A 26,790-nucleotide genomic window follows, 5' to 3' on the forward strand; every position below is an offset into this window, starting at 1 on the left:
CTCTGTTGGTTTATTTATATCTATAATCCACTATCTTTGATTACTCTTGCTGTAAATATGGTTGGGAATTCTTATAAAGAAGTCTTGGTTGAAGTACTGAATATGGACACCTTCAGGGGAAGATGTATATAGTACTTTTATAAATAAGTGATATGCAAAAATATAGTTGAGACTTTTCAAAAAGTTTCTCCTTAGATCATATATGGGACTACCTTTAAGAACCTATACAATCATTTAGGGCTCACTCTTACTCTTCATTGTACAATAATAATGTATCTAAAATAGAAATATAAACACCTCAATATTCTCATATTTGTATGAAGGTGGCAAAATTGGGATATATTCTCCATCATGTTCCAGTTCAGAATCAATGTTAATGCATCCCCTCCTCAGAAAAAGGTGGTTTTCTCCCACTCCCAATAAGATACCTTATATTTTTGTACTTCTTGCCAAAAGAGCACCCCATTTTCCAATAAATCTCCTTTTAGAGCCACGAACCGTTGAAATTGATTTGCAGTAACTGGATTCAATAATGCTTTACGGAAAGCAATGATTTCAGAAGATGAAGATATCCATTTACTCTCCACAGGCTGCCCAAATAAGAGAGAACAGAAAATTAGCTGTGTTCTGAAATGTAAACGAAGTCATTAGACTGAAAAATCACCACGTTCTATCTCCTTTACTTTTGACTGTTGAAATTGGTGGCCTGGATACAATAGAATTTGGGAACTTCCTCCCTCTGATCCTCTCGCCTTTGTCTCCTTTACATTTTTATGGCATCATTTTGGTAAGGGGTAGAGAGAAAAAGAAATGACTGGTTGATTTACAGCATGTGACTACACTGTTTAAGAATGTTAATTATTACAGTTTGAGACGATGCTGAAAAACTGCATTTTAGTGCTAGTATGAGTTCTGTGCTTAAATGGGACAAAATAATCATGATGTTATGATTATACATTGTTATATTATTGTTTATGTTATGGTTTCACATATTGTTACATATTAATTCTCCTACCTTTTCAAAAGTAAAAGCAGTTGAACATTTAAGATATTTTTTCAAATTTTTCCAAAAATAACTACCAATTAATCCTATTAATTTAAATAGGAAATTCACTGTGGAGCTTCACTATAATTCTACCCTGGAAAGATCATATATTTTGGTGAACTATCTATATATTATTTTAATAACAAATTGTGATTAAGAATTAATAAGGAGAAATAATTAATACATTATTTTTAATAACAGACTTCCTCTGACTAAGGATGCACTTTACATAACAAAAAAGCCTGAAGGAGCCCTGGTGTTTTATTAAAGTCTAAAGGTATTACTTATTTCATATCTTCACAGTTTTAAGATGTCTACTTCTTTTACTTTGACCATTTAGATCACATATTCATCTCTCGTTAGCCTCTTAGATGACAAAAAAAAAGCATTTTAATGAATTTACTGAATATATATGTATATATTTTTTACTGGATACATTTATTGAAGTTCCCCAAATCCGAGTTTAGCCTACAACCATGCATCATTCCAAAGTCAATGTTTTAGGTGGACCTAGAAATTACAGTAACAAACAAAACACATGATAAATAGCCATTACTGATCATGCATAAAATAAGTTTTATAGACTGTTTCATTCTATGTGATCATCAAAATGAGGCTTGAGAGAGTTATGTAAAAAGTGCTGCGGAAACACGAAGGAAGAACTAACTAGTTCTGCCTGGAGAAGTAAAAGCGTTACTGAGAAGGGCTTTCAGGACGACATCTGAATTGGAAACTGAAAACTGAAGGCAACTCCAGGCAGTCAAGATGGATGGCGATGCCCTGAACCCAGATAAGGCGGGTAGATGCCTATCACTGTTTCAGTGAGCACAGGCCGTGTTCTGTGCTCAAGTAGTTAAGACCCTCACCATATGGTCCATATTAAAATTATAGCCCTATAAATAGGAACAACTATGTATTAGAATGGGATGTTTGTTTAAAACCCACTCAGCAAATAACGTTTTAAGACCTGCTTCTTAAGATACTAAACCTTAGTAATTTAACTAAAGCCTGTAATTTTACTGAACAAAAAATAATATATAACGCATAATAATATGAAATATGAGCTTATTGTACTTAGCATGTCAATAAAAACATAGCAAAAGACAAACATAAGAACAGGTTTTCTTTCCTTTCAAGAGGAAAATACAGAAAAAGAGAAGCCTAACATATACACACTCCTCTACTGGTCAGATAAAGTCTTGTCTTTGTTAGTTTGTTAGTTTTTTCCCCTGGTTCTAGTTTAACATTTTATCAAGACTTGTAGAAGGATAAATACCCATAAATTTGTAGGCTCAAAAAGAATACTGTATTTATCACACTTGTTAAGAAGCAAAATAGGCCATTTCTAGTGAGGTATCATATTATGTGATTTAAAAAAACACCAAAATGATAGTATCTTAATTCTTTTAAAGCTAAAATGCAATTCTAAATCAAGGGAGATAACATAAGGTAATTTAGCCTGCTGATTCTATTGCATACTTCTTAATCCCTTTGTGTAACCTACTCTCAGTAATAAATATCCTACCAGACACTGGAATGAACAATTTGTCTCAATAAATCCATCACAAGGAAAACAAATAAAAATACATATTGAGCCCTGGCCGGTTTGGCTCAGTGGCTAGAGTGTTGGCCCTTTGGTCGAATAGTCCCTAGTTCAATTCTGATCAAGGGCATGAATCTCGGTTGCAGGTTCCATCCCTGGCCCAGGTTGGGGTGCGTGCGGGAAACAACCAATTGATGTGTCTCCCTCACATTGATGTTTCTCTCTCTCTGTCTCTCCCCCTTCCTTCCACTCTCTCTAAAAATAATGGAAAAAATATTCTTGGGTGAGGATTAACAAAAAAGACGTATTGAAAGTCCAATGGACACTTCTGGGATTGAGCAGGTAAAGGAACTTTCTAAGAAGGCCCTGATACGATCACACTTTCCACTAGATCCCATCAGCCAATTAGAGCAGTGTTGGCAGTCAGTTGGTGGCTTAGAAAACAGTCTACAATGAGGATTTATGAACAAGAAGAGGGAGAAAGATACTTTGACAGAGTAGAACGTACAGGAGGAAGAATATAACAAATGGTACTTACCTTCCAGATCCCAATTTTCCCTTCACGCTTCTGCAGTAAGAGCTCATCAGTTGCTTCTCTCAGCTGTACCTAAAAGCAAAACCAATGATCTTATATCAATGATTCAGGATGGCTAAAGTTTTGAAGTCATTTAATAATTTATTAGCTTTTAAAAAATGAGGTAGCCCTAGCTGGTACCCTAGCTCAGCAGATAGAGCGTAGGCCTGAAGGGTCCTGGGTTTGATTCCGGTCAAGGGGACATGCCCAGGCTGTGGGCTTGATCCCCAGTAGAGGGTATGCAGGAGGCAGCCAGTCAATGTGTCTCTCTCATCATTGATGTTTCTCTTTCTCCCTCTCTCTTCCTCTCTGAAATATATATATACATATTTAAATGAGGTAAAGGTAAGCGTGGATAAGAGATGGGGCAGTTCAGAAGAAAAAGGATCAGCTGCAGAAATGAAGTTCTGCCCCTGTCCTTGGGTGAGTTACTCAAGTTCTCTGTTCTGAACAGTTTCCTCATCTGCAAAATGGAGACAATGACAGCCGACGGCATTGCCCTAAATGTAGGTGGCACTTCCACTTTGGGTCACATGGAAACTGAAGGGATAATTAGGACTTGCCAGATTTGTGTGCTATTATCTAGCCACATTAATTTGAGATGAGTACAAAGGTACGCAATACAGGCAGAAAATACAGAAGATACCTCCTGAGGTTACTGCCGATTGGCACTATGTTTCCTTTCTTGGGACTCACTCCTGCCAAGTCTGTCCTGTGTGACTTTACCTCTCTTCCACAGACAGACCCAGCAGCTGAGCTAGAGACACAGGATGGAGTCAGTGCTGAGTCTTTCCGACAGCCTCGGCCTGGCCCCCGACCCTCCTAAAGCCTGGGTGTCAACTCTCCCCCTAAGTGTGTGAGATGCTCCAGCAGCACTTTATAACAAACTAGAGGCCTGATGCATGAAATTCGTGCAAGAGTAGGCCTTCCTTCCCCCAGCTGCCAGCACTGGCTTCCCTCGCAGTCCCAGCTTCGTCCAGAAGGTCGTCCGGAAGGATGTCCAGTCTAATTAGCATATTACGCTTTTATTATTATAGATGCTCTCCCTTCTCTTCTGTCTTTGGCTTAAGGTTGCCCAAATCAGCTTATGTTGTTGGCCAACCAATGCTAAGTCAGGAAATAACTGTAAGTTACAGTAAGATTACTGTGGGGAAATGTGGTAAGTTATATTACTAAGTTAAATATCTAAACTTGGCTTTGGACAGAGAACTAGAGTCCGCCTGAAGAAAGGAATGAGGAAATTTGAGTTATTCCAAAGCTTATTTCCAGGAACTAAAGCAAGTCAGCTTTTCTCCATGTTATAAATCCTATGTGCCCAGGTGTGCTGTGTTTTCCATAACTTAAGGTTCTCAGAAGACTAAGGTAAGTAAGCCTCTAAGTGTTTGATAAACTTTTTTTTTTTTTTTTGGATTCTTCCCGATCATTACTAATAGCTTGTGCTTTGCATACTAAAGTCACATGCTCTCTGTCCTTGTGTTGTCTTTGTAAAGATCAGGTTTTCCTATTTTTAGGTGTGATAATGACATTTTAAATTATCAAAGTAATATATGCTTCTTATAAAATAAAATAAAGCAAAGAAACAAAAAAAAATCTCATACCACTTTCAAAGTAAAATAAAAATCTTTCTCATTCCCTAAAGCCATTCCTCTTATTTTTTTCATAAACATAAAAATAGATAGTTGGATGGATGGATGAATGTAGAGAGATAGAAACATATAAATAGATATATAGATGTAAGTATATATAATTGAATTATCTTCTATATACTGTTCTGCATCCTGGTTTTTCCACTCAGATAAAATCTTTCATATCAGCACATGTGGAAATCTCAATTTATATTTTAATATCATTTTATATGAAAATCTGCATGGTTTTTCATAGTATGAAATTCTCATAATTCATTTAAGTATTCCCCCTTGCCCATTTATGTGAGAACTTAATAATAATAATAATAATAATAATAATAATAATAATATAAAAAACAACTATATTAGTAGATGATATTTCAGTGTTTGCCATGTGCCAGGCACCATGCTAAGAAACTAAACACATACCATTCATTTCATTTCATCTTTACAACAATCTTATGAAGCAATTACTCTTATTAATCCCCCCCCTTTTTTTTAAATGAGAAGACTAAGGTTATAAGACTGAAAGCTGTACAATTAATATATGGCAGTGTTGAGAGTAAAACTTCGGAAGTCTGATGCCAAGAAGTACAATGGCTGGGTCAACACGTACATGCATTTGAGATTCAAGAGATACTGTCCATCGCTATCCAAAGGTTATAGTACTAACTTACGTACCTTTATCTTCTGACGTGCTGCAAACTGTTCACTTGCAAGAAACAGTGGCAACCACACATTCTCTAGCCTTCTTAGGACATGCTTCTGAACTTCAACGAAAACAGGCGGATCCAGCTGCTCATGGAGGGTTCTGCCCCAGCCACCACATAAACTCATGATCTAAGAAAATACCACAAAACAGAAACTGCAAACGTCTGTGTGGGGAAAGAAACACTACTAGTCATGAATTTGTTAATTCACCCGAAACCTTTTGCTGAGCACTGACAGGTGGCACAATTCTCATTTTCTGTAAAGTATCTCCTGGCTCTTTGGTGTATAGACAGACAGATAACTCCTCTACCACCAATCAGAGAATTGTGAGGTTCCTGGGATGGTTGTTTTGGGTGTGTGATTTTGCTTATGATATATCTCAAAGAACACAGGAATGGGGTTTTTGTCCTGTGTGAGCACAAGCAATGCCATTTTTTCCTCGCTGGCCTCAGTGTCGTCAACTGTAAGATGAGGGCATTAGCGTATCAGTTTCCTAAGTCCTCCTCTAGGTCTAATATTCTGTGACTCGGTGATTCTAGTCAAATGGACATGTTTGAGAAATCGTTTTCTTTTGTGTCTGAGGAAAGTGAGTCTTAGTAAAGAGACAGCCTTGACTCACATATTATACATGTGTATAATACCCAAACTTTTGAGTTGGGGATGGTGGGTTGCTGGTGGTGGTAGCAATGTAGGGCTATTCCAACAATTTCTAAGAAGAACAGAGAGGCAGAGGAAGAAGAGAAAGGCCAGGTTACACAGACAGTAGTCTGACTCACACAGGCAGTACCTTTTATAAAACACAATTTCTTTGTGCCCCAAATCTCTCTTCTGCGTATGTACTGGCTTCAACAGCTATTAATGGCTATTTCCCACTACAAATCATTCTGTTTTCTATCCATTCCTGTGTACAAACCACTCAAAATTTTTGGACTGCTCATTGGAAAAATTGCCTTCTTTACAGTTCTCCTTTGATTAATAAGATTAATTGAATCCTACTAATAAATTGTTTTCCATAAAAACAAGAGAGAGCCCTGGCCAGAGTGGCTCAATTGGTCCCATATACCACAAAGTTATGAGTTTGATTCCCAGTCAGGGCACATACCTAGGTTATGGGTTGGAGCCCTGCTGTGGGGGGAGAGGGAAGGGACACATAGAGAAAGCAACCCATAAATTTTAAAAAAATATATATTTTATTGATTTTACAGAGAGGAAGGGAGAGGGATAGAGAGTTAGAAACATCGATGAGAGAGAAACATTGATCAGCTGCCCCGTGCACATCCCCCACTGGGAGTTGAGCCTGCAACCACGTCCTTAACCAGAATTGAACCTGGGACCATTTAGTCTGCGGGCTAACACTCTATCCACTGAGCCAAACGGGTTAGGGTGATTGATGTTCTCTCTCTCTCTCTCTCTCTCTCTCTCTCTCTCTCTCTCTCTCTCTCAAAAAATCAATAAAATCTTAAAACACACACAAAACAGCCCTGGCTGGTATGGCTCAGTGGGTTGGGCATAGTCCTATGCACTGAAAGGTTGCCCCTTAGATTCCCAGTCAGGACACATGCCTGGGGTTGTGGGCTCTATCCCTGGTAGCGGGGCATGCAGGAGGCAGCCAATCAATGATTCTCCCTCATCATTGATGTTTCTCTCTCCCTCTCCTCTTTCTCTAGAAAAAAAAATCAATAAAATACTTTAAAAATTAAAATATATAAAAAGAGAAACCCTCTTAGCCATTCTTTATTATTAATCTAATAACATTAACAATAACACTATTGTTTTCCTGTATTAAAGAGAAAGGATTACTTTGCTAATCAAAGAGCAAATTGACCACACAACTGAAATTAGCCCATGGACCCATGATCTATAGAAAGCATAATGCAATACGAATATCCTTAAGTGTAAAGTAAGTAAATAAAAATAAAAGTAATTTTAAGTTCTCAGCATGTTATACTATGGAGGGTTCACACAGTAGCATCCGATACCACCGAACCTCACCAATGTAGCACAAACCAGAGAGAAAACAAATTCTTCCGTGTGCTTATTTCATGCTTGTGCTTAGTGAGATACCAACCTCTTTTGCTAACACATCAGGGAACTAACAAAGAGCGAGGCATTTTTGTCAAGGTTGCTTAATTTTACCACTTCTTCTTCCTCTTATTCCCAAGGATTTTTGCTTATTTCTCCCTGCAAAGTCTGAGCTTTTTTAATTTGGTAGGCTCTACTGTGAACATCTCTGAATTTTTCTTTCATGTATTAATTTAGCATTCATCTGAGATTTGTATTGTATAAATGTATGGCATCAGAATATGCATCTGTTCACATGACCAATATAAAGAAGTCAAGCGCTGTCGTTTGATCTCTAGGTGGTAATGTAGACTAGCAAAGTTCAAACTAGAGAAATTTTTAAAGCACAAAAATTGAGCCATATTTTATGTGATCAAACCCACTGCTGAATCCCAATAAGAACTGTTTGCTGTAAATAATAATAATGCTATGGTTATTAATAAGTTGTGATTCAGACCGTGTGACTTTGGTCCAATAAAACGACCAAACCTATGTCCCTGGTCAATAAAAATAGTTTCTGGGGACAATACAATGGCAAACAGGATTGTTTTAAGATCAATGACGTCTGGAGTAATATCCGTTAATAGAAGCAAAGAAAAGAAGTAAAGATGAAGCTTAGTGGCTGAAAATGGCAGTTTCCCTGCTTGTTGATTGGACTTGACCCTCTAGTTCACCACTTCTCCTGAGCACCTAGGAGAGTCCAGCCTGTCACAGGCACTCGTATTTTCTGAATGAGCAGATGAATGAATGAATGAATGAATGAATGAAAGGTTATTGTTGTTAATTCTATAAATTACTTGTTAAGATAACGCATTTTATAAATGTAATACTTGAGTTTTAAAGGCATTTATTTTATAGATACTTGTGAATACCTAAAAAAACGAGATACCCAACATGTCCAGCATTTAAGTCATAAAAGCAAATGAAAAAGATGACTTTCAGGTTGCTGGCAAAGAGAAAGAACTGACTGGTTCTTATACGTCAATATAGAAAATATCTTCTCACGTTGATACCTGGTCCTGCTGATATGGAGAAGCTGGACTGGTAGGTCCAAGGAAATATGTTTTGTTCAGGTACTTGTTTTTAATATAAATAGATTTTGCCTCCCTTAGCTTTCGATCTTTGTAAGGTATACTTCGGAACTGCTCAATGTCTGTCCAGCACATCAGGTCGATGCTAAAATAAAAACAAAGTACAGCCTTTCTTATTTATTTCTCTCAAGTCTACTAAACCCCAAACCAAGCGGCTGTTTTGACAGAAATTAAAAAGTGGTTGTCTTGACCAATTAGCACAAGGGATCAGATCATGAAACTAATAAGTACAATACTGCCTCTGATCCTGGCTAAAAATATGAATGAATACCAGGGGTCCTGGGAGCAGAAAAATAACTCTCACCACTGTTGGTGGGGTCTCGGAGTTCTTCCGTGAACGCTGGACTAGTACTCTCTGTTTCAGATATGGGAACATGCCATCGACTGCATGTCTGTTTGGCAACAAGCTACATTTAAAATAATCCCCAGCGCCAACAGCAACTATGTATCTGGAATGTAGCTCCCAAGTCTAATCAATCTCTACTAACTTGTGAGAAAATTACTAGAAAAAATATGAACACTTTACATTAGATAAATTTTTATAAGGTCCTAAGATTCTGTGCAAAACTACATTTTATTTATGTGTCAGCTAACAAAAGTTATACAATATTACATTCATTTCAATAGCTTAGTGAAATATAAAGGAGACACTTCTCAGAAAGAGTAATTGAAGCCAGCCAGTGTTGAGCATCAACCTATGAACCACGAGGTCACAGTTTGATTCCCAGTCAGGGCACATGCCCTGGTTGCGGGCTTGATCCCTGGTAGGGAGAGTGCAGGAGGCAGCCAATCAATGAATCTCTCTCATCGTTAATGTTTCTATCTCTTTCTCTTTCTCCCTTCCTCTCTGAAATCAATAATATTAATAATAATAATAATAATGAAATAGTAATTGAAGCACCTGTCTAGACAAATGCAAAAGAAACAGCAGGAAAGGCACTGGATAAAACACGCTGGTATTGCCCTGGCCAATGTGGCCGAGTAGATGGAGCACTGGCTTGAGCACCAAAGGGTGGTGGGTTCAATTTCCGGTCAAGGACACATACTGAATTGCAGGCTTGATCCCCGCTCTGTTAGGGCGTGTGCGGGAGGCAACCAATCCATGTGTCTCTTTCACGTTGATGTTTCTCTCTCTCTCCCCCTCTTCCTCTCTCCTCACTCCCTTCTACTCTTTCTAAAAACCAATGGGAAAAATATCCTCAGGTAAGGATAACAAAAACATATATAAATAAATAAACCATGCTGGTGTTTAACTTTAGCCAATGCTAAAAGTATCAACAAATATTATTTAACCACTTAAATAACATTTCAGAGGCTGCTATTTTTAAACTGCATGCCCCAACAGAAAGTTACCCATACAGCTTAAAAAAAATAAGTAGCTTAGAAAAGAATTTTTTAAGAGAGTAACATAATTTAAAATGGTTATGTTCCTTACCTTGCAGAATAAGCCTCAAGAAACTGACGGAAATGTTCAAACTCCAGTTTGTTGTTAAGGAGATTATTAAAATTAAAATTCTTATATTCTGCAGGGACAAGATTCCAGTATTCTGTTGATTTAGTGGTAGCAGGATGTGGGGGAATACCAGTTCCAATGTCACTAGTAGCATCCTAGTAAAATAATACTTTTCATAAAAATCTTTTAAGCACAAATTATTTTTTCAAATTTAAATAAACTGAAATAAAAATTAACTGTTAGGCCAATGCCACTTAACAGGCCAAAGAATCTAGAATCTAAAATTTGGTTCTAACTTACATCAAATTCTCTTCTGTTCCTTTATATTCCATTCCTTTCTTCTCATGAACATTTTGGTAAATAGTTATTATATACGTGCTTATAAAATATTAATGTTCCTTTATATTCCATTCCTTTCTTTTCATGAACATTTAGTAAACAGTTATTACATACTTGCTTATAAAATATTAATTTTATTATTTTTGTTAGTACCGAAGTAATGTCTTTTATAATAAAAAGAAAACAAAAAGCATACATAATACTACCATTCAGAGATAATCACCATTAGCTTTTTTATATATACCCTTCTAGATTTCTTTTTGTCTACATACATGTAGTTTATTAAAAATGAGGGCAGGACTATACAACTATGTATGGTTTTATAACTTGGTTCCTTTTCTTAACAATATATCATGACCATAAAACATTCTTTTATCTATAACTTAATTTCAAAAGCTACACAGTAATGTAAGATGCTTTTCTAATAAAGATTACATCCTTTAAATATAATCTCCTTCATATAAAAGTTAATTAGGGGGTATTTTTAAAACCTCTGATGTTTTGCAGACAGTTTACAAGCCCTATTCTTTCTGTAATTCATTATATGATTAATTCATCTCCCTATATGTTTTTGAAAAGCACCAGACCATGATATAAACTGCCAATATTTTCAAAATCCATTTTCATAGGAAGAAGGCTAATGATGGGGAGCATTATAAATTTTAGTTCATAAAGTTTAAAATACAATTTTACAAAATGCTATCTTTATGGATTTTTATGTATCCTTTCCAACGTATTAATTAGTAGTGTCTCAAATGGAGAACTTCTGTGTTAATGAGGCAACCATCATGAAGGTTACATTTTAAAAAATAACTTCATTGTTTTTTGTAAAACCTTATTGTAACAAGAATAAAAATTTCGAATAGGTACAAAGAAGAAAGTAAAAATCACCTGAAACCTTACCACTCAGAGCTATTTTTTATTTTATTTTCATGGCTGACAGTGTTACAGAAGGCCTCCTTTTTTTCACATTAACCCCCTCCACCCTGCATCCCCTCCCCCAGGCCCTCACCACACAATTGTCTGTGTCCATGGGCTACGTATATACATATAAGTTCCCCGGTTAATCTTTCCTCCCCCAACCCCTACCCCTGCCTTCCCTCTGTTCCATGCTCACTCAGAGCTATCTTTAATATTTTGGTGAACATCTTTCCGGATTATCTCTTTGTATATATGTACACATGTGGTAATACATATGCAATTTTATATAAATAAGATCATACAACACCAGTGTTATTGTTTCTTACATTTTATGTAATACTAGAGGCCCAGTGCGTGAAATTTGTGCACTTGGGGGGGTGGGCGGTCCCTCAGCCTGGATTGCAAGAGGGCGCAGGCCAGGCTAAGGAACCCCACTGGTGCATGATCAGGGCTGGGGAGGGACGCAGGGGGTTGGCCAGTCAGGGAGGGATCGTGGGAGGGCTCCAGGGTGTGTCCGGCTCTTCTCGCTCAGTCCCAATCGGCCGGACCCCAGCAGCAAGCTAACCTACCAATCAGAGCATATCCTAGGCAATGCTATAGTCTTTTTAATTGAACTCCCCAAATTCTTTCCATATTTTAAGAAATTGTTTTGCCTGCTGATGGCATACAATAGCCTCTTTTCTGTTTGGAAAACACAATTTAACTCTTGTGACTTGACAACAAATAGAGGTGCTGCCATACAGAAAATAACCAATAACATTCAAAGGAATATAATGTGGCTAGTAGGCTCTTAGCTAAGGCAGCCAAGGAGCTTGGCAACCTGTGCTACCTTATCTGCTTTGTTTTTCTGACTTTGTCGTTAAATGTGTCAATAAAATGTGCCACCTATCAAACTGTAGCATCCTTGGCAAAGCAGCAGCAGAAAAATGAAACTGCCTATTCCCTATCTTATCAATATATGATCATCTATTCCCATCCCCACCCCCAACAATATATGTGGTGGCAATCCTCTTCAGGATAGAAGTTTTGTTTTTTTTTGAGAGTTGTCTTACCTCAGCTTTCTTGAAAACTGTCTCTTTATACAAAGCCTGTAGCTTTCTGAAGTTGACAGAGTCTAGCTGTCGAGTTTCTTCCACCAACTTCACCTAATAAAATAATAATAAAACATGTAACATCAATAGTATGTGCATTATGAAAAAGTGGGGAAAGAATGCACAATTTGCCAGGAAAAGTGGGCTAAAGACCAATACATTTGCCAATAAAGTAAATTAGTTTGGAGGCAAAAGCAGGAAGACCAACATAATGTAAAAAAAGCAGCTACAGCAAAGTCAGGCTTTGAATGCATACTATAAAAAATACAAGCATTTTGCTTGGCTGGTGTGGCTCAGTGATTGAGCATCGACCCATGAACCAGGAGGTCACAGTTTTATTCCCGGTCAGGGCACATGCCGGGGCTCGATCCCCAGTAGGGGGCATGCAGAAGCAGCCGACCAATGATTCTCTCTCATTAATGATGTTTCTCTCTCTCTCCCTTCCTCTCCGAAAAAAATTAAAATATATTTTAAAAATTACATGCATTTCTAGGTAATGATATAGTGCAGTGATTTTCAACCAGGGGCTGCAAGAATTTTTAAAACATGCAATACCTGACTATTTAGTCAGGGGCACTGACCTCTTTTCCCTTAGATTGACAAATAAAAATATGATAACAGCCAACACAGCAATAGCCTTTAGGCATGAATATTCTGTCTTGAATCATAAATATACAGGTCATGATAGACTTGCATGTCATTGATCATGTTGCATAAGAATGTTGTATCTCGTTGGTTAATTCTTGGTATCAGAAATCCTTATATACAAATATAGGCACCTGATTTTTTAAAAAATCACTTTGGAGCTAGAAGAATCAGTAATTGCTATTATTACTTTTTCTTTTATAAATCAATCAAAATTATACCTTTTTTTTGTCAGAACGGCAAAATAACATATTTTTTGGTGTGCTGCAGAATTTAAATAACTAGTTTATGTGTGCCATGAGATGAAAAAGATTGAAAATCGCTGATATAGTGCCAACAAAAATCTTCCTCCTTTCTGGACACCCCTTGTGAACTAACAAATAATGGAAACATTTTGGGTCAGATTTCCAGCTTCTATTCATGATAATAGGATCACAGTCACGAAGGCAGGCACTACTAGCGTTAGGCACCACGTAATCCATAGAACATGAAATGACCGGACTCCACTGCTATCAGACTGTGAGCAAAGGTTTTATTGGTGTAGCAAGAGGAGAGCGTTAATCATCCGATTAAACTCCTTAGTAGTCTCAGCCTTCAGAATGTGTAGTGCACTATTTTATATAGTCACGAGAACAAGAACACTCTCCATTGTCTGTCGCAGGGAAAATCAGTTTGGCGGACTGAGAATGTTGTGTATTTCACAGCTAGTTTTGGGAGTCCCCTTGGTTATCCTTTTTGGGGAAGAGTCTACCTAATCCAGTCAGCTGGACTTTTAGAGACATCTCTAGTCTGAATTTAAGGATGTGTCTAGAATTAAGAGAGATTTCTTTTTCCTCTTATTAAAAAGAATGTACTATTTGTCCCATGCATTTTTATAAGAATCATTACTATAGGAAGCAGCAACAGGGTTAAGCCTCGGACTGACCTGTGGCAGGGCCACAAACAAGTCCCAGCTTGGAGGGAAGAGCCCTCCTAGCATAAGTAAACGTTACCTTCTAGTCCTCCCTAGTTCCTTCCTAGGTAGCTAATGGGTTGTGGGAGGTGCAGAAAGTGCTGCCAAAACAAGGTGAAACTCACAAGAACATTGTAAACATGTTGACCACTTCCCTTGTTCTGCTCTGTGTGCTCTGACTATAAAATAAAGCTTCGGCTTGCAGGCTGGGTGTCTCTGTGTCCTCATCCAGGCACAAGAGATCCACCGAGCCCCAGCTGTATTCTCTTGTCTGTCTTCTTTAATCCTTCACCGCCCCTCCTCATGTTCACCCTTGGCTGTGCTGGCGTGGCACATCATTACCAATGCCAAAACCTTTTGGTTTAGGCAGTGGTTCTCAACCTTCCTAATGCCGCTACCCTTTAATACAGTTCCTCATGTTGTGGTGACCCCCAACCATAAAATTATTTTCGTTGCTACTTCATAACGGTAATTTTGCTACTGTTATGAATTGTAATGTAAATATCTGATATGCTATGAGTTTTCCAATGGTCGTGACCCACAGGTTGAGAACCGCTGGTTTAGGGAATTTAGTTATAATTCTAAGTATCATCTCAGGACCATATCTCAGGTCCATTTCCCCCTGCACCCTATATTATATTTAAAATAACAACTAGAGAGATATTTTTAAATTTCATACGATAGCCTAATTTTCGTAATGTAATCTATGTGTTTCTGTAGAAGAAAGGTTGCAATGCCAAGTTTTCAGAACAAAGAGAAAATCAGAAATAAAATTTTAATTATTTTGGTTACTGAATTTAGTAAGCCATACGGGTTGTTTCAATTCAATAAGGTAACTCTATCCAGGGTATTTCAGTATTAATTTTATTTTAATTACCTAAGCTATCCTTTCTGGTGGAAGACATGACTAAGAAGTTGTGGAAGAGATACAAACAAAGAATAGCAACACAGAGATACCAGAGTCCCACCTGAAATGACCACATGTTCAGGGCACATGCATTAACTTAATATAAAAAATACCCATGAATGGTTTTAATTTGCAACTCAAAATAAATATTTAAAGAAATTTCCTCCACCCGTCAATAAAAAGAGTGAAGATATTCCAGCACGAAGGGTTAACATGACCTCTTTGGGGATGAAAAAAGATGTGTTGAAACTTTTACCCAATCAAGCAGCCTGACCTGATGAACATCTGGGTGCGCTTGACAATAGCGCCGAAGCCAGAGAATGTGCTTTCCACAATACATATGAAGTGTTTATGTTTTCCATGGGTATAATATTTACTGTAACTCATCCAGCATAAAATTGAACGAGCTTTGTCCATTAATCAAAATTAAGACTGCCGCTGAAAATGGCAAGTAGGGACAAAGCCAGTATATTACCGTGGCACATTTTGTTGGGTCACAGGAAACCCAAGGTCAGAGTTATCTCTGCTGACACATTTGCGCACAGAGCTAAAAACGACACCGATGTGTTTTGTTAGGAGACGACAGGAAAATTCTGAATCCCTGGCCCAACTGAGACCTTTTCCAGTTTGTTTGTTTTTATCGTGTGAGTTAACCATGCTGCTTATCATCAGTTTTACAATAAGCCCGACTGGTTCACACACAATGTATCAGTGTCGCCATACCTGTCTGTAGGCAAGTTGGTCTAATTGTACCATCCTTGTCCAGGGCTCAAGCAGGAGGAGAAGAATATATTCTTCTGCTGTGTCAAAAAGGTCTTCAAACGGTGGCTGTATTTTCATATAAATTTCTTTTTTCTTTTGCTGCTGGAGTCCAATGTCAAGAGTGGCCGAAGGAGCAACATATGTGGCAAAAAGCAACTAGAGGAGGAGGGGAAGAAAGGAGTGGATGTTGGGAGAAACCATAATAATTAGCAGGTTCCGCGGCAAAGACATTTTTTTAAAGGTAAGAAAAGACAAACAAGCTTGAGTGGTTTTTTAAAAAAAGATGTACAAAACTACTTAAGACAAAGCAGTGTGTTTATCCAAAAGACCATTTTGTGTGTTTTTTTAAATTTTCTCTTCCGATTTCTTCATTTGTAATTAGTCAGTTAGCCAGGAGATCTTGCACCAAAGTAGGTGATTTAGATATTGCAATTTTCCTCAGATTACTCCTGTGGATTATAATGATTGCGTTCACGTTATATGTTTCCTTTTTTCCTTATATTCATGACAGTTCTAACTGTATGTGCTGCTTTCCAAAGTGGCTGGAAATGCCCGCTGGAAAGCAAGAGGCAAGAATACACTAAGGCTGAAAAGTTGACTGATAGTCTTCTAGTCTAGAGACCCAGAAGACTACCTGCCCTACCCAGCTGAGTTGCAGAGTTCTTAAGACTTTCTGCTGTAAAAATGTCCATATCTCGTGTCCAGGGCTGTGATAGAGAAAGGAAGAGGAAATAGGCATGAATGGAAAGATATACACAGCACATACACAGCTTCTCTGCTTCATCTCTTCACCTTTAACTCTGTTGATTATCCTCTTCTCTTGACTTTCTCTCCTCTGTCTTCAATACTTTCTCCTGATCCTCTGCCTACTTCCATTCGTAGGCTCCTTAGACCTGATTTCTTTCCTGAACCCAAAACCTAGAGTTCAGGACTTGTTACACTTTACATAGAGAGCCCATCGACCCTCAAACTCAATGACTCAATAATATAATGAATGGTATTTCCCTAGTTTTCCAAACCTTTCCCTTTCTCCTGTGTTTCCAGGTTGTATTAATAAAATACCATTCACAGCACATTCTTTGACTTGCCTATATTCTCCTTCTTCCTCAAATGCAAATCCTATTAATTTAATCTCTACAATAGAACAAGGAAAAATTGTCAAGAACAAGTATAAAAACATGAGGAGGAAATGAGCAGCAGAAGTTCTACCCCAATGAGAAACATCATAAAACTCAGTCTTCTGTCCAAGCCAGGCCAGACCCTTTCCAGGCTACTCTCTACTACTACCTTCCTTCCCGACCCCATACTCTCTGCTCATGAAGCCATAAGTGGTCCATGCATCTGACTTAGCTGCATATCTCATATTTTCAAAGAGCATATTTAGGGTAGCCATATGTCCCAAGTCTGGTTTAAGACTACTGTTCTGGCATAATTATAGTTCCCTGTTCACTCTCAAAAGAGTTCTGGTTTAGATTACAAATCCCTATATTTAACTGCCACCAGTTAGATAAAACTATGAAGTTTCTCTAAGATAGGACTCCCAGAAATGCTGGGAATAAAGGAAAGTCAGAGGATATTCCTTGCTAAGATACATACCATTTGTCTAATTTACAACCATATGAATTGAATAGCTGTTAAAGGCCAACATCTCAAACCAGAAATATTTATTTATAATGTGGGCTGAAGCTTCATAGACTTCCTTGTTAAGAATATATGTATTAGCCTGGCTAGTATTGCTCAGTGGTTGAGCATAGACTTATGAACCAGGAGACCACAGTTTGATTCCCAACAGGGCACACTGCCTGGGTTTTGGGCTTGAGCCCCGGTAGGGGGTGTGCAGGAGGCAGCCAGTCAATGATTCTCTGTCATCATTGATGTTTCCATCTCTCTCTCCCTCTCCCTTCCTCTCTGAAATCAATAAAAATACATTTTTAAAAAGAATAAATGCACTAAATGAAAATCCTAATACAAATTTAAAAATATTGTATTTCCGCTCTCTGATTGCATCTAAATTTAGGGACTTGTGTGCCTTCCTAACTCTGTGTGTGTGTGTGTGTGTGTGTGTGTGTGTGTGTGTGTGGCTTCCTCATAGCCAGTTTATTAGAACATTGTTCATTATCACCCAAGTAATTTCTCTTTGTGCAAGTATCAACCTCTACTATGATAACCGCCACAATACTCCCTCATCTCCCCGATAAAAGCACTGGAGAGAGGTTTGAAAGGTTAGCCTCCCATGGCAGCCCACACCCACACGATGGGCATTTATTGTCACTCTTCCTCACCTCCCCAGGGTGCTTAAGGGGGTCAGGAGGAGAAAACTGAATTGCATTAGGCCCCACAGTAAATTTATAGTACATTCAACTGAATTATGCCATTAAAATCTGAAAATGTCTTCTAATAATGTGTTTCTAATAATCCAGGGACAACCTATAAGTGAATAACTGGTAACTGCCTATATATAACAAACACAAGGGACATAATCATATATGAAACAAAATTAAAAAGCTAAGCAACACCTTTACAATCTTTATAAAAATGATAAAAATTTATTTTAAATTGGTGTACACTGACTTTAAGATGGAATATACTAGTAAAGATTACGTTATATGATAACTAAATAAAACAGTCTAACGATGGGCTAAAAACATTGTTTAAGCATCCTGGGTCATTTGCTCTTTTATTGGCCACCCAGTTCTTCCCTTCTAGCCGCTGAGCAAATAACAATGAGGCTAATGTTGGAGAAGAAAACGCTCCCTTCATCTCCCAGTCTGCTACTCTGATTCACATTGAAGCAGAGATTCACTCATGCACAGCTGTGGTCGACATGATTCCAATTTAAACATTAACCTGTGATGCTTTAACAACACAGCAGGGAAGTTTCTGAGAAGGGATACAAGCGATGCCTGTCTGATCACACTGCCTGGCACAGCGCACACAGCACGGCCCTAAACCCCATCTCTCCTGGAGGCACTCAAAGGTTATGTCATCAGGAAATGCACAATGGGCTGCTGGCCCAGCCCGCTCTACACCTGTGCCTGTGACTCACTTTCCTGGCGACGGTATCAGATAGGGATGGACAAAAAGCAATGCCTCTCCCTAAAAAAGCCTCTTACTGTCTCGAAATCCTGGGGGTTGATTTTTTGTTGTTGTTATTTAACTAAGCTCTCAAGACCATATGACGCTTAACAAGACATTCAAGAGAAAAAGATGTAGGGTGGATGCTGTGGACACAGAAGGAAGAATTGAATTGGAAAGTGGAATGGAGAAATAAAGACCCCCACCAACCATCCCAAATAAAAAGAAAAGAAAAACACAGTGTTTCTATGTTTGCCTCTTCAAGGAAATCTCAGCTTGCTTGTTTGTTTATCTGAAGATCTAATTGGCTTTATTAGCAATTTATGAATCGGGCAGCATTCCCTCTAGCAACTAGAAGGGCCCTCTCCACGTGCTTTATTTATCTAATGAGAGCCAATATCCTGTACACAACACGGTACTGCACTACATGGGAGACGGCTCAAATTAAAATATGACATTTCCCGTGGCAATTTACATTTCTTTCCAACTCTACGTTATTTTTCACACAAGAGTCAGCATTGCCACTCACTAGTTTCCAAAGTCATTTTGACAGACAGTGCATTTTAATGGGCATGTTCCTGGCGGGAAGTGGATCCCAACTGCCTTTCAAATGTATCAGAGTGCATTTCAGGCTGTGTCCCACATTTCACTCATCCTCGCCAACCCTGGAGGGTGTGGCTGTGCTCCCGTTCACTCAGAAAGCCTAGCTAGACACACCTGAGACAGGAGAACGGTAGGCTTATTGAATTCATTGTCTCTAACAATGTCAAAACCAAACAATAAAACATTTCTCATAACTGTCTGTGCTATTTGGATGTCTCCTTGTACCAACAATGAAATAAGGACAGCTGTGGGGTTAGACTCCAACCGTCACGCTGTAGGAGCGCCGAGCACGCACCCTCCCTGGGCCATAGGTGAGCGCGGCTTTGGGAGGCCTCTTCCCCATGACTGGGGGCCATCTGATGAGCTGCAGCTTGACACTCATCTGTGTTCCAGTGAAAACAAGAATAATGTCTGCGTAGACTTAAAAGGCAACGTCAAGAAGAATACCAAATGTTGTAGCACATGTGTTGATTTGTTATGTTACATTTCAGCTGTTGGTTATGTTAATGGAACGGTTTCACATACTTCGTTCCGATGTAGTTATTTTCATAATCATGTGGATGTATCTTTCTAGGACTGCCTGGTAACCGTGATCGCATGATGTTGTGCTGTCACCACCAGGCCAGAACTGGAAGTAAGAAAGAGAAATGTACTAAAACTTCGCCTCGGAACTGGATGACTTGTAATGAGCCCCTCAGGACACTGGGGCAAGATGTGTCCAGATCTATATGCTGTGAGATCCGAATACTAGTTTACAGGACATCTAGTGGGACATGTCACCACATCGGCTATAACTGGGGACATTTAAAAAGTGGACTGACGATATAACTCATTAACATATTCCAGAGGTGAGGAGAGACCAGTCCCACGCCAGCATTTGGTGTCACTGGCAAGTCCATTTTCCTTAGGACCCACTGTAACAGTAACAGAAGGACTGCTGACCCTGTGACAGGAAGGCAGCAGGAAGGCGTGTGTCTTTCACATTCTCCTCGTCACTGCCAAGATGCCCACCAGGAGCACAGGGAATGTGAAGTCGCTGCTGCCGCTGTTTCCTTTACTGATTAGGGTGCTGCCAGATGGACTTACAGAGCGGTATCGACGAGCTCTAGCTGGCCCGCTTGGAAAAAGACTGAACCCATGACACGACTGCATGCACTCGTAAGACGAAAGAAGAAACAAAACGCTTTGGTGACTGAAGTAGACAGTCTTTTTCACAAGCTCCTTCTTACAGTTCATAGGACCTGGAGCGTCTGCAGCCAAGGGTGTGCCTGCGTTTGGTGGGTGCAAGCGAAGGGTCATAAGCAGTCTCCCGAGGGTGGGAGATAAGTCTGAGGATGCAGGGTCAGTTGTCTCCGGCTACAACACGAAAGCGACTTCAAATAGAGAGGGCCAGAGTGACAGCTCCCTTGTCATTCTCTCTCTTCCTCCATCATAAGCAATGGTACGCTGGAACCAGCTTGTATCTGCTCACGAGAGCCAATTCATGGATTTTCAGGAATTGTGTGAAGAGGTTGTTAAACTCAGTCACTATCAAAAATTAAATTACCCAAATTTACTGTTAAATAGATTATATTAAAAACACAGACAATGCATACTCAAAATGTATCACTTCCTACTGACTGTACTGTTTTACTATCATCCATGCCCTGGTTATTAACGGTATTGTATCTGCATGGTGGAAATACCACGTGATGCCCAGGAAACACTACGTGATGGTGGGCTACCGCACAGCTCTGCCCAGCTCTGCACTCAGTGGTGTCGCGTTGGCGGCCTGAAATCATCCGTGGTGAGAGTATTTGCACCCAGAGACCAGTAAGTGCTACAAAGCAGGGCTGCTTTATTTTCCCCTGGAGGGCGGGTTATCATCGCACCACTAATCACAAGGAAAATGTACTTCTCTTTCCTATCATCATTGGTAGAGAAAGAGAAATAAAGTAGGAAAAAAGCAAATGACACCAACTGGTTCATATACTCACTGGAGGCAAAGCCACGTAACCATGTACCAACTCACACCAGGCTATGGTAATTTGCAACACAGTGTACTGAAATACTGTTTAACTGACATCTACTTTTTAAAAATACGGACACAGTAAAGTTCCTTTTAATATTCAAATTAGAGTCAAGCTGAACTGCCAGAGGAGGACAAACAAGCTTTTCTTTGAAATTGTTGACAGTTTGGATAGTAAACCATGTTCTAGTATTTATCTAGAAAAGAGAAAAAGCTAAGATTTAAATGTTAGATTTAACTTCAGTCTGATTAGTAAACCAGAAAGATAGGAGTTTGTTTAGTGGGGGAAAACTCGTCAAATTGTCCTCATAAGAAAGTACAAGGAGCCCAGCCAGTGTGGCTCAGTGGTTGAGTGTCCACCTATGAAGCAGGAGGTCGCCAGTTTGATTCCAGTCAGAGCACATGCCTGGGTTGTGGGCTCCATCCCCAGTAGGGGGCGTACAGGGGGCAGCCGATGGATGATTCTCTCTCACCATTAATGTTCCTATCTCTCTCTCTCCCTCTCCCTTCCTCTCTGAAATCAATAAAAATATATTTTAAAATAAGAAAAGAAGAAAGTACAAGGAAGAGCTATGAAGAAGAAACACTGAAAGCATCATGAGAAATACAACTGGTACTCCTGGACCCTGGTGCAGTGTCCGGGCCCCAGAGAGACCCAAATCACTTCGCAGGTAGTTTTAAACACAACAGAACAAATGTCCACCGCACCGTGACAACAATAAAGTAACACAATGCTGTACTCGAAGGCAAATAGCGCTGGGCTCAACAGTTCTATTCTTGGAATTTACATGGAACAATAAGATGAAACTGCACCAAAAAAACTAAAGTGTCCCTAGAGGAGTTTATAAAAGGAATATAAAATGCCCTCATACAGAACACTTTCAGAAATCATAAAACATTTACTTCGGCAAAAGGAGCAGTCTGCTTTCACAGCCTTTCACAGCTCTAGCAGGCGAAGAACATCATTATCTGAGTTCATATGAGGCAGAAAAAGAGAATAACAAGCAAGTTGAAGCAATCCAATTTTTTTTTCTTTCTGGAAGAGGAGGAAAATATGATGATTTTTAATGACCTCTCATATCCCGTAGGAGCTCAAAGAACATTACTGAGAGCTTTGCTGAGAGGGGATAAATTACAGATGGAGCTTTCCGCAAATGGGTTTTCATGTGAAGGACCGTGGGGCTTTTCAATTAGGAAAGTTAAAAGTGGGATCTAGACATTGCAACATCCTGATACTGAGATGCAAACTACGACAGAGATCAACACAAGATGGAGTTGCACAAAAAAAGATAATGTGATGACAATCAAATTGAGCGTTCCTGGCAGTTACGCAGACTCCACTGAGGAGAACTCAGTGCGAAAGAGAACCTGAGAAAATGCCAATAGGATAGAAGAATAAAACAAACTTGAATCATTTTGGACAGGATGAAAAATCAGAAGGGAAAACAGAACATGTTAAGCAAAGCCAAAAAGGAACCACAAACTCAGGGACAAAACAGACCGAGTTAAAGACCAAGTTGGGCCGTGGCTTAAAATGTTTTACGCAAAATTGATTCCTTTATGATAAAATAAAATAATTTCACAAAAAGGATTTATGACTAAGCAGTTTAAGGCAACCTATGGAACAAATAGGCCTTTCGATCATTTCATTCATTTAAAAAAAAAACAAAAAAACATTTTTTTAAATATTTTATTGATTTTTTACAGAGAGGAAGGGAGAGGGATAGAGAGTTAGAAACATCAATGAGAGAGAAACATCGATCAGCTGCCTCCTGCACACCCCCTACTGGGGATGTGCCCGCAACCAAGGTACATGCCCTTGACCGGAATCGAAACTGGGACCTTTCAGTCCGCAGGCCGATGCTCTATCCACTGAGCCAAACCGGTCAGGGCCCGAAACACTTTTAACTCACAAACGCAAAATATGTATTTAAATTAATGGAATGATTTAACCTCCAATAAAAATAATTTCTTGAAACTCAGTGAACAAAGTATAATTCAATGAGAAAAGCATGACGATATTAACGTTTTGCCTCAAAGAAAACAAAACCCTGTCGAAAAGGGAAGCTACTCCCCGCCAACAAGCATGACAGGCAGATCCATGACACTGAGGGATTACTTTACGATGAGAAAACCAACTGTCACACGGGGTGGATGTTTACGTTAACCAGCGAGTCTCCTTGGACAGCAAGCTTACGTGGAGCAGGTTGCTTAGAGTCAGACTAAGGGAAGCTGCCTGGGCTCCCTGTGATGGTCTCTCCATCAGCTCCAGCGGGCTGCCCGTTGCCCACAGAGTAGACAAGTTGGTGGGACAGAGCTTCCAGTGCATTGTCTGCCCTGAGACCCTTCCCTTCCCGGATGCCACTCGGATCAGTGCCCCCTCTTGACTAGAACATTGCTTCTTTGGATGGACTGGCTTCTTCGTTGCAAGCCTTTCAGGCCCGTGAAGCCATTCCCTCTCCTGACAGCTGCTCGTATCTGCTCTGAATTACTACACATTGACTTCACTGCTGACGTTCTGTGGATGAGGTGGGAGGGACTGGGAGGCTTCACTGTTGCTCCAGCGAAACTTGCCAAGCGCTCTCTATGAAGAGCAAACTTGGACGATAAACATGGTGGGTCTGGAAAGGCTGATGTTGGTCCCTGCTGATGCTGGGTGATTGCATATGGGGGTTCATTAAACTCTGATATCTGAAAATGTTTAAGTAAAAACACCTGGCTGGCAGGCATATATAAACAATTATTATCCATAATGAGGTTTACAATATGTTGCTAAGAATATAAATATATGGCCCAGCCGGTGTAGCTTCTCTAAGTTTCAATTTCTTAAACTATAATATGGGGACAATACCAATATCTACCTCTTAGGATTGTCAAGAATGTTTTTAAAAAATTATTCAGCCCAGCCAGCGTGACCCACTGGTTGAGCGTCCACCTATGAACCAGGAGGTCACAATTCAATTCCCAGTCAGGGCATATGCCCAGGTTGCAGGCGCGATCCCAAGTGTGGGGCATGCAGGAGGCAGCTGATCAATGATTCTCTCTCATCATTGATGTTTCTATCTCTCTCTCCCTCTCCCTGTCTCTCTGAAATCAATACAAATATACTTTTAAAAATAAATAAAGAATAAAAATGTATTCATGTAAAGTGACTCCCACAGAGCCTAACAGAGAGTAAACATTAAATAAATATCAGATATAATAATAATTATGGTTTAGAGAAGCTCAAGGGTTGGCTTTTCTGGAAACAAGAGGATTAAAAGAGGATATCTGGAGATCCTATTTGAAATAATAATCCTAGGGGGTATTCAAAAATCTTAAGACTGAATGTGGATAGCTGGTATAAACATCAGGAAGAGGGAAAATGAATGAAGAGCCGTCAGGCAGAGAGCTGGCTGCTACCCGTGTTCTCTCCGGAACCCACTTCACGAGCAAGCACGTTGGAATGGGATTCAAGATGAGGACCCTGCTGACTCTGTGCTCAGTGATTCACAGGGCTCGGGATTCCAAGCCTCGCTGCTCCCCGTGACACCATCTCTCTGGTAACAAAAACAAATAATTTAACAAAGCCTGAATAATAATTGCCCAGCACTCAAGAAACAACCTAATTATAGAGGCACTGACATTCACCACAAAGCTATACAGAGGTACCTGATTCTCCGTGTTTAACCACCACCCTTACCTCGCTCCTCACCCACGCCCATTCATCTGTTAGAAAACACAGCTTGGTTCTCGATGCTGCTGCTGTCTGAAGGAATGATGAACTCGGTTAGTGCACCTGGAAATACACCAGCAGGCTAGAGAAGGAGCACTGAGCTCATAGCACTTTAATGAAAATGTCAGGACCACCCTGAAGCATTTACTAGGAAGTCCTGTAAACGCCAAGTAAAGAGAGGAGCTAAACAATTAGGGTAACGGATGACAGCAAGCAAAGAAAAAAGTAAGCTGCGTATCAGAAAAATCCTCTATTCTGACTGTCTTATGCCAAAGTTTTTTCAGAGAGATCTGTGGTAACACCCAAGGTTTTGGCTTCCTAAAATTAGCTCAGGCGTCACTGGAAAACATTGTCAGCACAATGCAAGTTTTGTGGGGAAAGTACTGCATGGCCTCTTCTTTCTTAATATTTCTAAGGTTCTCTGGAAACAGCAAAAGAACAACATATTCTTGAACCTGGATAGCACTTAGGGGGCAGCACCTATGTGTGCTTTGTTCACCAAAGTATTCCGGGCATGGGTCAGAGGATCTAGATGTCTGGTAAATGTTTGTGGAGCTATCAATAAAATTCTTCAGGCTAGGACAAATGTGCTTGTAATTGCTGCTATCCAGTTTACATTGATTTCCTCATTCTGCAGTCATAGCAACAAGAGCAGGAACCGAGGGGCCAAGTCCACGGACATACTTGTAGAAACCTCTGGTTGGGCTACGCTGCACAACCTGGTCTGAACTTCCTTTGGACCCACACTGTGTGTCTAGGATCTCCTGATGGGAAACTGAAGTGATCTGAGGCAAGAGAGGATGCGAACTATGGCAATAAATAATTCCTCAATGAACACAATGAATTCTGCGCTGCTATTACATCACAACCATGGCTTCCTAAAAATACCAATGTATGGTATAGGTCTGATGACACGTACTGACTTAGCTTTTGTGTTTCCTTTCTCTTTTGTGAAATCTTGCAAACACAAGAGTAAACTCATGACAGCATTATAGACCCTGAGGAGAGAGGGGTGGACACTATGACTGACGTATCTGCCATGGGACCCATCAAGTGATTTCTTTGTAGGAATGTATATAAGAGGAAGCAGCAAGTCCCTCACTAGATCAGTAGGCCAGAAGGTTTCCAAGTTGTCAATTTACTGGGTGGAGATGTCCAGAGTGGGATTTCCAAATGTCAAAATTTCATCTAGTTCACTACACTGAAAAGACCTGAGATTTCATCTAAAGTTGCTGATATGAGTAACACGGGACAGCATAATTTTTTTTTTGTTTGAAGAGTTGTCACCCAAAAGAGAGATAATTATTGTGTATTGTTTCACAGGGCAGGAATAAGACCAAAAGATAAAAGTTTTTGGTTCAAAATTGAGAAGAAAATTATAGGCCTACTAGAGGTACAATGACTGAAATCCGTGCACGGGGAGGGTCCCTAGTGGCTGCAGGCTGCTGGCTGGGGCCTTCCTTCATTCTGCACCGACCCCTAGTGGTCAGCACATGTCATAGCGAGCAATTGAACTCCTGGTTGGTCGAACTCCCGAGGGGACACTTTGCATATTAGGCTTTTAGATAGATAGATAGATAGATAGATAGATAGATAGATAGATAGATATCCCTGATGAACATAGATGCTAAAATCCTCAACAGAATATTAGCAAACCAGATCCTGCAAT

At 39.6% G+C, this 26,790-nt stretch overlaps 1 protein-coding gene across 1 annotated transcript in view; it reads right to left on the reverse strand.

The window, feature by feature from the left end:
- Positions 1–26,790, reverse strand: part of RGS22 (regulator of G protein signaling 22) — a 69,865-nt gene that overhangs the window by 15,887 nt on the left and 27,188 nt on the right. Inside the window, exons 10-16 of the mRNA XM_081111118.1 lie at positions 15,682–15,876; positions 12,416–12,508; positions 10,086–10,258; positions 8,573–8,735; positions 5,469–5,627; positions 3,127–3,195; positions 429–590 (exon numbers count right to left, since the gene is read on the reverse strand). Coding sequence (XP_080967244.1) covers positions 429–590; positions 3,127–3,195; positions 5,469–5,627; positions 8,573–8,735; positions 10,086–10,258; positions 12,416–12,508; positions 15,682–15,876 — 1,014 coding nt within the window. The remainder of the gene's footprint in view (positions 1–428; positions 591–3,126; positions 3,196–5,468; positions 5,628–8,572; positions 8,736–10,085; positions 10,259–12,415; positions 12,509–15,681; positions 15,877–26,790) is intronic.

This window comes from Myotis nattereri, assembly GCF_964212035.1.
Source record: "Myotis nattereri genome assembly, chromosome: 17".
In the NCBI taxonomy this organism is placed as follows: Eukaryota; Metazoa; Chordata; class Mammalia; order Chiroptera; family Vespertilionidae; genus Myotis; species Myotis nattereri.